At 34.2% G+C, this 13,082-nt stretch overlaps 1 protein-coding gene across 4 annotated transcripts in view; it reads left to right on the top strand.

Moving 5' to 3' along the window:
- Positions 1-12,516, top strand: part of LOC101897489 (uncharacterized) — a 34,007-nt gene extending 21,491 nt beyond the window's left edge. For 3 of the 4 annotated variants that reach the window (XM_020039622.2, XM_005191496.4, XM_005191497.3), the window contains one exon: positions 1,429-3,608. In XM_020039622.2, coding sequence (XP_019895181.1) covers positions 1,429-3,501 — 2,073 coding nt within the window. In that variant the 3' untranslated portion in view covers positions 3,502-3,608. Of the gene's footprint in view, positions 1-1,428 lie in introns of all 4 variants that reach the window. The other variant, XM_020039621.2, reaches the window with a different exon arrangement.
- Positions 12,517-13,082: the final 566 nt, after the last annotated feature.

Here is a 13,082-nt window from a genome sequence, read left to right as displayed (position 1 = left end):
AAAAAAAAAAAAAAAACTAGTCAGGTTAAAGGTCTCTTATGGATCGATTTCGATTTTGGTCTTGATTTCATCGTTATATTTGTGTCTTACAGAACCCCACAGATTAGAAACCCGTCTTCACCTTTTTGTATATAATAATTGGATTGGATTGGTGTTTGGATAGGAATTGAGTGACAATTAAGACAATGAGATGGTATAAAGCTCTTGCGCAACTGAGCGAGAAAAACCACAAAATAGAGTAAATCACAATTCCTTAATTTCGTTTTGAATTTGCAATTTTACAAATTTATATTTTTGAAATATTTAACAAATAATAAAGCAAATTCGAATTATGTTGACAGCAAATGTCGGTATCAGTTGGTCTTACTTGTCGACCTTATAATTGGGCCATGTTGTTACCCATGTAAGAACTAAAAATGTAAAGCCAAGCAATCATATGCTTACAATTTTTCCAAATTTATACATTTGACAACATCTCATTGTCAAAATCTATATTCATAAATCCTTTGTATAAACATAAAATTAGAGAGGGGAAATGTTTTTTTTATGCAATGAAATTTGGCAAGGTAAATTACAGAAAATGCAGATCTGGGAATGCTTATTTGAAAAGTGGTTACCTTTTTTTCATTGTACCATGCTCTTACCCAAGGTGTATTTACAAGAGGACACGGTAAGGCAAGCTGAAGTCAAAACACAAATTTTTCAAATTTAAAAAAAATGTAAAGTTTTTTTTTTGATCAAAATATACACGTACAATATTGAGATCTAAAATTGCTAAAATATTGTCTTGAGTTTTCTTCCATTTTGATGGATTCTACGCAGAACAATTTTTGACAGGAAAAGAATACTGAACTCGGAATTCGCCTCCTGTGTGACCATATTAACGTAACTGACAATATTACCCTATATTCTGCCATTAAAGGAGACATATGTTCTGTTCCAGATCCTACAAGAATGTAAAAAGTTTACAATGATAACCGTTATATCATTAATGAGGTTCTAGAACACTGCATATGATTGTTAAACATTCATTACATTTTTTTATGGGAATTGAAACATGTTTTAACCAAATGTCATAAAATTGTTTTGACACAACTACATTTTGCGAGTTCTCAGTATAAAAAAAGTAAAAAAAACTCTCTACATTAATTAAAAATGTATATTCCATAAATTTATACCATTAATCCATGCCTATGTATACAACATGTATACAGAGTATGCCCTGAAAAAGGAGACTAATTTGACTTCTACACAAAACAGTGGTAATCTTTTTTTTTTTTCTTATTCCCAGTTTTGATCACGACAATGTTCATATTAATAACGATAACTGAGCACATTTATTCAAAACAACTTTATGTCTTTCCAACAATGAACAACTCATAATTAAAAAAAAAAATAAAATAACATTCTTTATTATTTTTATTTCAGGTGACATCGAAACCAGATCTCTACCCGTTGGTGTTCACCTGCAATAGTGATAATGGTAAAAATGGTTCCAGCTATCTAATGGTACAATATTTTCGCAATTACATAGTGCGTCCGGCCGGATCCCTGTCGGCGGCCAGCACAGTAGATTCGCTTAGCTCTAGTTTTATATGCAACATTAACGAAGCAAATACGCTTGTACCGCCGCCGTATTCGAGGGCAGCCAGTCCTGAGATTGGTTTCAGTTCACACTTTCAGCAGCAGTATATGATGCCGCGCTCCGCATCCCAGCTGGTGTGCCAAAATGTCAATAATGGAAATTTTATAGGGGCCCCCGGCAATGCAACCGCAACTGCGGCCAGTGGGAATGGCCAATTTGAATTGAGCAATAGTTCTCAGATGTATAGTGGCCGTTCGACCAGCACACATTACGCCACCGTTACGGTCAATGCAACTGTGAACCGTATGGCCGCCAACAGTACGACTGGCGATCGCAGTCGGGAGAGAACTACCAATTTCAATGGAAATCAGCACGGTTTTGAGAGCAGCCTGTCCTACGATGATGCGACTGAGAACGACGAACGCACAAACGATAATATTAATGCCAATGTGATAAATTGTAGTAGTAGTAGCAACGACATACGCGTGTTGCCCAATAGCAGCGGATTCGCGCAATCGCAAAGTGATCAGCATTTCCGATACATAACGAACAGCAACAGCAGCATTAGTGATATTTTTGTAAACAACAGTTGTGCAGCGGGAATTGGAGGCGGAGGTTCGAGTAGAGTCAACAGGTCGGAGAATTCGTCTATAGTGGGCTCCGTGTCCGGCGCTGGTGCGGTCGTGCATCCCCAGACAGGCGGGACACCTGTGATCTACAGCAATGGATGTATAAAACCCATTCCACTGCATCGAGCCAGCACAAACCCTACCCAATTTCATGTGGACCCCTCATCGAACCGGGAGACAGTACTGTATCAGTCGAACAACTCAATAGGTGGTATTTCAATAACAGTTCCTACTGGAATCGAAGATTCGTCAGTTCTTTGCAATGACAACGAAATTAGAGACTTGCAACTCTTGAGAAGGAGCTTGGAAACTTGCTGTCAACTCCTGCAACAACAGCAAAAGCTTCCTTCGGGCAATTTCGCTTTGGGCGAATCTCCTCTCCGCATGAACGAGCTGGCCAAGAAGTACATAGACGAGGGTCTCCTACGTAGCTATGTGACCTCGGGAACATGTTCTGGCGTCAGTAGTCTAGCCAATATAGGCACGCCAAGTTCCCCGCCTCAAGCTACCAGCCCCACGGGCGAAGTAAAGGAGATTCTCGATCAAATTCGACAACTGCAAGAGGGCGTTACAAAATACGAGGAGGACTTAGCTTTCCGGGCTGTTGGTCGACCAATTCTACACCACACTTTGTCTTCACCGGCCCCGTCGGCAAATAGAAATGCGGCGCAAACTGCAAATGTTGGCGGAAAGCTTCAACGCATCTCCACCATGCCCGAACAACAATCATTAGCTGAAGCCGCCAAGGTAAACGTCTTAGTTAAGTCGTCGGTGGCAAATAACTCTCCCACTAACTCACTCACCTCAGTACCGTCAACCTCGTCAGTCCTGGTGGGGACGCAGCCATCCAGCAAACTCACGATTAGCAAAACATCGCTAAATGGCAGCGGTAGTTCAGCGGTCCCTAACAGTAGTTTTATCTTTTCTTCGTCATCGAAACGACCATCAACGCTCCAACATAGCAAAAAACGCTTCTATACATCGAAACCGCCCAACAAGGCCATGTACATTCCTATGATGGCCACGAATCAGGTACCATCGGGCAGCCGCTGTACCATCCTGAAGAGTCCCGTGACCAGCGTAGTAAATTCGAACTTCTTTACGAGCCGTGGCAACCGACAACGCAAAGGTTGGATCTCAAGATCTGCTCCAACAACTCCAGCAACACCGTTACCTCCCAGCTACATGGACGATGACAGTCCTCTGTTGAATGAACACGACGAGGATCAAGAGGCCGAGCAAAATGCGGAAATGGAAATTAATGCGTCTGTCAACCACGTCGAATAAGGCTCTTGAATAATAGCACACCATAAGGTCCAAAATGAATAATAATAGTCACACTTCTATGTTTTAAAATAAATTATTGTAGATGCATGGTTTTTAGATTCTCTTCACGTGCAGAATTATGAATATGAGCAAATTGGCTCTCCATTTGGCTACGTAGCTACATGAGCGACAAACTCAAAATACTCCAGATCACGGTCGACCAAAAAGAGAGAGAGAACAAATGAGTATCCAAAAAGTAACTTGATTACGAATGAACAAGTAAAAAAAGCAGTAAGTTCGGCCGGGCTGAACTTTGAATACCCTCCACATTTGGAAAGAATTTGGAAATTAAAAAAAAAAAAATCCCTTAAAAATTCCGATAAATCTTAAAAATACCTAATACATCCGTTATATTGGGGTCTATACCAAAGCGTGGACCTGCATAGAAAACTTTTGTCATAAGCCATTAAAATATTCAAATACGAAACTTGAAAAATAAGATCCGGTGAATAATGTAGCTAAAATCATCAAAATACAGAATGTAGGGAGGTACCGTTATATCAGGATATACGAAGACCTGAACCTGTATAGACAATTTTCTGTCACAAGCTGTAGTACCTATTAGGAACTTCAAATACGAAATTTCAAACAATTTCGGTCGTCGAAATGCCGAATATAGGAAGGTACTGACATATACGAAGACCTGGGCCTGCATAGACAATTTTCTGTCATAAGCTGTAGTTCCCATTACGAACTCTAAATACGAAGTTCTGCATATTGGGGGGGGGACCGTTATATGGAGGCTATACGGAAGCATAAGCAATTTTTTCTCATAGGCTGTAGTACACATAAAAATTCTAAATACGAAATTGTCAAAATATCGAATGTCGGGGATACCGTTGTATGTGGGCCATTGAAAAATATAGCTAAAATCATCAAAATACCGAATATAGGAAGGTACCGTTATATAGGGAATATACGATATCTTGGAACTATATATACAATGCTCTTCCATGGGGTAAACTACTCAGAAGGAAATCCTCTTGTGGATTTTCAGACAATTTAATTGAAAAGTTAGGCAACAATCATCAAAATACCGAAATAGGGGGGGGGGGGTGGTTGTACCCTTATATGTGGGCTTAACGATATCCTGGACCGATATAGCCCATCTCCGAGCTTGATCTGCCTGCAGATAAAATATTAATCTGTGCAACATTTTAGCACAGATCTGTACATGTTAATTTGCAATCACCTTACAGGTCGAAATTGTGGCCCGATCCTCAAGAAATAAATCGCTTCTTTACTTTTCGAACCATTTCTGCTGATGTTGCTGTTTTCTTCCGTCCACTTCTTTGAAGTCGGGCTACGCTACCAGTGTCACGGTAACGAGCGATAGTACGAGACACAAAAGATTTATTCACATTTAAATTCTGGTGCTTTAGCGATAGCCACTTGTGTTTTTCCAGACAAATATAAAGAAATCACACTATCACGCTTGAATTCCATCACGAATAACTTTTTTCTCGAAAATTCTCACCAAAATGCTTTTATACGCTTGTAAACAATAAGTGAGCTGTCACTGGAATAACAGATGTCGGACGAGTGGCTTAGAAATGACAGCAGTCTAAAGTTGGTTGCAGTTTTTTCATCTTACCCTGTATATGTAAAATAAATATATTAGTCATTCTGCTTAAAAGTCAAGAATCGCTGGACTGATTTTCACAATTCTCATAAATTCGGAATGGTATCTTGCCAGAAAAGGATAAGACCTAAGAAAATCGCGTAAAAATGTGCCAAAAAAAAGTGAATATTTTTCTTACACTTTTTCAATTTTTGTCATATTTTTACAATTTTAATTACACATCTTTTAAAGTTTTTCTACACTCCGCGACACTAGTTATTGAGGGTATTATACAGGTCGCAATTATCATCCGATCCTCAAGAGCCTATTGTATTTGAAGATGTACATTTAGGGGTTCAAATGGACCAAAAAAGGGCGCTTGCGACATATTGTAGTGTCGTAGGGTATTACATGGTCGGCCCCGTACGACAATAGCCTTTGCTTAATTGTTTATATTGTTTATACGTAATGCCCATCTGTGTTATTTTTACAGAAAATTAGATACTAAAATGGAGATACGACAAAGCTCACATAAAAATGCATGCAGGGGAGTGACTTGTAAAGTTATTCAAAACGATTCAACACAAAGTCCAAAACATTTGTTTTATGCTTGTCGTGTGCATTTGGGACGTATATGTGTGAACAGCCGAAGCACTTTGTCGACCGTGCTCTGGAATGAGCTCATCTGCTATAAGATTTCTTTTCAGGATGGAACGGTTTGATTGGTTTAGGATTAGGGGAAAGACTTACATAAAAAATTTTACTCGTGATCATATTTGGTGTGTTCCAGAACCTGCAATTTTCTTCGATATCATAAAGCAAAAATCGGTTATCTTGCAGTTCTGGAACAGACTTATGTGGCGTTTCCACTACACTTGATTCGCTCTCTATTCTTTGTTCGACCCTTAACTATGAAAAAAACTACCTAATTCTTCACACAAAATTTCCTGAGCGAACACTCATATTTGTACGTTGTTCAAATCAAATCACTCTCAGAACAACGAAAAAATATGTCCCATCCCTAACAAATGAGAGCATTTATCGAAAAAATAAATTATGACACTTAAAAATTATAAATAGAAAAATTTAATGAAATTTTAAAAATTTTTGGGAAGACTGAAAATTATGTATGAAAACTACAATGTTGAATGGCGTATGTACATTCAAACGAAAGTAAATTTTGTTTTCTCTCTCATTCGAGGTACGCATTTGGTCCACGAGTTAAAATTTCTACAGAAAACTGCAAACAAAATAGTCAATATTTTCAAAATGTTTCTATCGGCAGAAAAAATGTTTGACAAGTGTCTCTTCAGCAGAATTTAAAAATGGGAAAACACAAAAATATGTTCAAAATGTCAACATTTACACAAAAAGTTAGAGACGTGAATGAAAATTATAAAATTAATGTTATAATAAATCTTTGGGAGAAAAACAATAATTTCTTATATTCATATTAGTGAGAATTTCATGTATTTTCGTATACATTCCCTTTAAAATCAACAAACAATTTTTTTGAAAAAAGGAATTATTTTACTATGAATTACGAATCGTGCCGTATGAACGGGTTAATTCGTGTACCTAATTCTGAGAGCGAACAACGTTGTTCGGTTTCCAATGGAAACATGCTATCAGAACTACGATGAAATATGTGCCATCCCTAACAAATGAGAGCATTTATCGAAAAAATAAATTATGACATTTAAAAATTAAAACTAGAAAAATTTAATGAAATTTTAAAATTTTTTTGGGAAGACTGAAAATTATGAATGAAAACTACAATGTTGAATGGCGTATGTACATTCAAACGAAAGTACATTTTGTTTTCTCTTTCATTCGAGGTACACATTTTGTCCCCGAGTTGAAATTTCCACAGAAAACTGCAAACAAAGGAGCAATATTTTCAAAATGTTTGTATCGGCAGAAAAAAATTTTTGACAAGTGTCTCTCCAGCAGAATTTAAAATTAAAAAATACAAAAATATGTTCAAAATGTCAATATTTACACAAAAACTTGAAAACATGAATAAAAATTGTAAAATTAATGATATAATTATTATTTGGAAGAAAAACAATAATTTCTTCTATTCATATTAGTGAGAATTTCATGTATTTTTGTATAAATTCCCATTCAAATCAACAAACAAAATTTGTGAAAAAAGGAATTATTTTACTATGAATTACGAATCGTGCCGTATGAGCGGGTTAATTCGTGTACCTAATTCTGAGAGCGAACAACGTGATTGAAAGTGTAATGAGAACATAGCATTATTGTCTATAAAAATTTTATTTGATTAAATATAGTTTCTGGTTCAACGAAATTAGCTTTAATGTAATATTTGGAGCAGACAACGAAACGGAACGATTTTCGATGTTTTTTTCAATTTTTTGGTGGATTTATTGCGATATAGCTTTTGACAGCAAGATAACGTCTTGGTCTAAATTCGCCTCCTGGGTGAAATTATAGATAAGCTTTACATCGATGAGGGCAAGGTAAGGCAGAGCTACCATGGCATGGCAAATTTTATGCAATTTGTTTACAAAAAAAATATATATATTCAACCTCAGTGGCAACAATATTGATTCTTAAAAATTGAATCTACCTGTAGCGAGACAGAACTGTCACTATCGGCAGGACTTAGCGACTACTTTATTTTGGTTGCTAATTAGCCGAAAATTTTCGTTAGTTACCGAATTTTACCGATAACACAAAAAATTAGTTAAAGAATTACACTACTGGTGCGCCTTGTAACGACTGTATTATCCTCCCACCTCTGATTTGGAGTTTTCGTTCGTACAAGAATAGAATTGGTATACCATTTGAAAAACTCCTGCCCATTTTGAATTCACTTTAATTTAAAATTTGCTATTACGACGATCAACGTTTTTAAACGATATGAAGAGATGTATCGACTTTTTTTTAATCGAAGAAAGAAATCGTAATTGTTCAGACTAGTACTACATTGTTATAAACTGATTATTTATTCAAGAATTTGCCGAAATGTTTGCCAACTTATTGTGTTGGGAACCCCATAAGAGACTAAAACAAAAAAGAAACATTAAAAAAATTATATTATTAATGAAAAAAAGCCAAATATGTTGATACAGAATTTGCGAATGGCAGGTAGGATTTTAAAATTTGTAAGCAGATTTTTTGACCACGTAGTTGGTCAATAATAATTCCAATATTAACTTTTCCCAATGTCACTGCAATAAACAATGTATATTGTTATTTTAAAAATATGATAAACAAACTTAATTTTCATTTAACGTCCACATAAACCCCAAAATAGCAGGACGAAATTTTTGCCGCTCTTTATATTCTTTTTGGAGGTCATAAGTGCAGAAATAATGGATTTACTCATCCCGATTTCTAAAGCACGAATGTAAAGCAGTGCTGTAAACAAATCGGTTCAGTGGTTCATACCATGGCATAATTACAGAAAGTAGGACAAAGATATCTTCTAAGTACAATTTTATTCCTTTGGTCAAAATATTTACATAGATTGTGTGTGTATTCTTGGCTCAATAAGAAAGGTTGCTAAAATTCAAAGACTCTAGGAAAAATGCAAGTCTGTACCAGATAGGGGGACAATGTTGTTTTATCTCAGAATTAAACATTTTGTGGAGCATGGAAAATATGCATTTCTGTTGTATCTAAATTTGTATGCTATAAGGAACTAATCATGGTATAAGAATACAGACATCAACTCTTGGGAACATTCATATTTCTAAAATTTTGAATGATTTTAAAAAAATATGTAGGTTTATATATGTTTCTTATACAACGCCTATCAGAGGTTGTTAAGATATCCATTTTTAAACATTTTTTACAAATTTGAATAATTTTTCATTCAAAATGTTCTATTTCAAAATTGGTTTGACAGTTCATTGTCCCAGCAGCTGTGTGCATTCTTCTACCATGGAACTACTAAAAAATGCGTTGTTTACATTGCGACATAAATTTATAATTCATAATTCCGACCCCAACCATTTCTTCTTAATTGAATTAATTAAAAAATTAATTAATTAATTAAAACTAAATTGAAAAATTGGCAAATAATTATATTCCGCAGGTATATTTGCAATACTTTTTACTGTACCACACTACAATGAAAATTTATTTAAGCAATTGTGTAATTCTTTACCAGGACGTATACCAATTTCGGTCCAATAAAAAATCCAGCAATCCAGTAATTGTGTTGTGATTTAATTAAAAATTACCCAACAGATGATGGATAATGTATGGCATTCTAAGTAAATTAAAATTGGGTATCACATAACCTTTTATACTAAAATCTCCCACTGGAAAAGTCATCTTTATCTATAAATTAGACTATTGCCAATTCCCAGTATTAATGTAAAGTCATGTATATAGTTGCATGTATATTAGTTACATGTACTTATACGACATCCAGTGGATTCTGAATGTCAATCTATAAACGTATACGTCAAATGAAATCCATTTTAGGAATTGGCAGTTAAGATCCGTGTCGTAAGTACGGAAACACTTTTATGCTATGTGAATATGCCAAGTTTCAAATTTATTTTAGATTATTGCAAAACAAGATTTGTTTGAGCATAGCCTGATGAAATTAGGGTGGAAATAAATAAATCGCATATTTGGCCGGCTTAAGTAATCGGCTGGCTTCTTCGTAGATGAACAAATAAGTTTTAGGTTGACTTAGTTCAATTTTGGCCCTAGGCTTCTTCGTTCATTTCAGAAGAAGTCAGCCGATGACTTAAGCCAGCCAGATAAGCGCTTTATGTATTCCCACCTTTACCTGTGGCATAGTAGAACCAATCGATTCAATCTCATTTCGTATCTCACACAAGAGAATGCTTTAACTGTTAGTGTAAATAGTGATAGTTTTTTTTTTTTTTTTTTTTTTGTTTTGAAGCCACATCATTTATGTTTTCAAACATGATAGCATAATTCTTTGTATCATATACATACTTGTATGCATGTATGAATTTATACATTAGTGTAGCAGTTCTTTTCTTCATTACAGTATTAAACAAGTATTAAACGATATTCAATATTGAAAAAAAAACGATTTAAATGAAGACACACAAACACACGCAATACTTATAAACATTACCGACCATGGTAGAAGAATATAGGTAGATGCATCAACGCTTGGGAACATTGAAATATCAAAATTTTTAAAGTGTTTTGTCAAAAATTAGTAGATTTTTATATGTTTTCTAATACGATGCAAATCGGAGGTTGTAATGATATGTATTTTTCAACAATTTTTACAAATTTCAATAATTTTTCATTCAAGATTTTCAATTCCAAAATCAGTTTAACAGTTCATTTTCCCAGCAGCTGTGTCGATGCGACTACCTGTATTCTTCTACCATGTTATCGACACAATACAATACACGCTTCACTACTGAAATGGATTAACTCAGTTTGTATCATTTAATGTGATTTCAATTTCTATATTCAACTCTACAAAGTTCGCTTCAAAATGTGTGTTTTAGGAAACAAAACCGATTATTTTCACTGACGAGCTTGGAAATGAATTGAATTTGTTGGATTCAATGTTTTTGGAAAATATTGGTTCCTAATACCTCCAGATTTTTTGAATCTGTAAATTGATTAATTAAATTAGAATACAGATATGTTAGCAAAAGAAAAAAACACATTTACGGAACATTGTGGTGTAGGTCGACTACAGCCTTTGCCAACTGATTCCTTGTTAGAATTAGTCAATATTAAATGTCATATGATATAAATTGAGATAAACCAAGAAAACACATAAACAATGTAAAACAACAGTGCCTTCATCACAATAGAATGAAAAAATGACAACAAAACAAACACTTTCTATATAGTTTACACTAAAGTAAGAATAGATCCGACGGGTCAAAGAACGAATGGTTAATATGTACATGTTTGATAAACGACAAAAACAAATTGAGATGCAAATCGCTTGTGAATAATTAAGGAATTGTTAGAATACACAAATGTACACAGACATTCTGATAGATAGTACATATGCACATGATAATATTTTTCGAAGTAATACATTGACTATACACAGGTACATATGTATATGCCAACACCAAAATACAGAAGCCATTCAAGTTCACATTCTAGATTGTAATTGGAAAGATTTAATTGAGCCATAAATTAGCAAAATAAGGAAAGTTCATTTTATTGCTGTTAGAATTAAAATGTAAGCTACATCGATTACAATATAAATATTGCATATACAAACATATATTAAAGAGTAATATCAAGTGCAATCATCAAAATAGATCCCAGTTCAAAGCTTCAAAGCAAAAAGATGCCAATATTCTGCAGAAGGGCTTTTAAAAATATAGTCATTTTCAAAACACTGGGCTAAAAACCTTGTGACATGAGCCAGAAAAACAGACAGAAAGCACAGCAAGCTCTTCACAACACGATCTTCCCCATATTTAATTGGGCGCCATTTTCTTTTTATTGTGTTGTCGCTTATGCAAGGTAATTGAATCATATGTTGCCAAGCCCATTTGTCGATATTTAATTACCCAGCAAAAGATTTAAACGAAGTGGTTGAGTAGGAAGTGATAATTAAGTATTTTTCCGAGCAGTTAATTCAGAGACCCTCTGAAACAAAAACAAACACAACTCATTTTCAAAAGCTTCAATTCTTGAATTCTACTTTAAAGAATTTGCTAACAAAACCGTTAATTTTTATTAATATTATTTTGTTGTTACCCGATTTTATTTGTAACAGCGTAACCTAAAAAATGTTTTGTACGTCCCAAATACTCCAGGTCCATATCTTAAAACCTACCACCAATTAACGTTGTAAAAATTGATTCCAATACAAAAACAAAAAAAAAATCAATTGTCAGTGTTGAAAATGTTCAACTTTGAAATTTTGTACGCCCGTCGTATTTTGGAAGCACTTATATGAGTACATGTTTTTTACTTGTGTGGTGAAAAACATCAACTGGGTACGTCGAATTTTAGGTAACGCTTTAAATAATAACTTTAAATATATAAGCAAATCTGTAATCAAATCACATTTTTTTAATACAATAATACAAAAAAACTGAAACTTGCGCGTTTCAATAGTTGGTTGATCTATTACGATGCAAACCACTTACTGTAATCATGTGCCCGATTTCCTGTGAAGCAAATATTAAACAAAACAAAATAGAAATTATTTAAATGTTCATTGTGTGTATTAAGATTCTTTCGTCAAATTTCTCGAATTTTTAAATTAGAGTTATAATTTTATTGCGAAATTATAAATTATTCTAGCTAGATAATAAATAACCAAAATAATTTAATTCCATTAAGGTTTTAATTAAGAAATAAGAAATCAAACAATAAATAAATGCTAATATATGAAATAAAATGATCAAATGTGTGTTTTCTGTTGTTGTTGGAATCGAAACAATCTTATGGAACGTTTAAAGTTCATCAAATTTGGTAAAGCCAATGGATTTCAAATGCATATACGTCAAATAAATCTTTATAAATATTGTCAATCCAAAAAAAAAAAAACTCTAATGCAATGATACGATCTTAATTTTCTATTTAAATGAATAAAAAAAGCCGTAATAACTGACATATTTTATTTCTTTCGTTCAATAAAGATAAAAAAGACGTACAATTGCTAAACGTTTTTATGGTTCTAAAACAAGTATTTAAAATATACAGGGTGAGATGAAAAACTGCAACAAAGTCAAACGCCATAATTTGACTTTTTTTTTTTTTTAAATTTGATTGAATGAAAGCAAACATCTTCGGAAGTAGCATCGAATTTTAGAATAAGTTTAGATTTGTTCGAATTGGTCACCTTTGGCACGAATTATGGCCTTCAAACGGCCAATGAAACCGTCACATGCTGCCCGAATGTTGCTCTGTGGTATTTTGGCCCATTTCCGGCGAAGTGCTTGCTTGAGGTGATCGACATTTTGGTATTTTTTAGTGCCAACCTTGCTTTCCAAAATAATCCAGACACAATAGTCCAACG

The sequence above is a fragment of the Musca domestica genome, unplaced genomic scaffold, assembly GCF_030504385.1.
Source record: "Musca domestica strain aabys unplaced genomic scaffold, Musca_domestica.polishedcontigs.V.1.1 22, whole genome shotgun sequence".
NCBI classification, from domain to species: Eukaryota; Metazoa; Arthropoda; class Insecta; order Diptera; family Muscidae; genus Musca; species Musca domestica.
The sequence above is the reverse complement of the archived record's forward strand: the minus strand, read 5'-3'. Positions and strand labels throughout refer to the sequence as shown.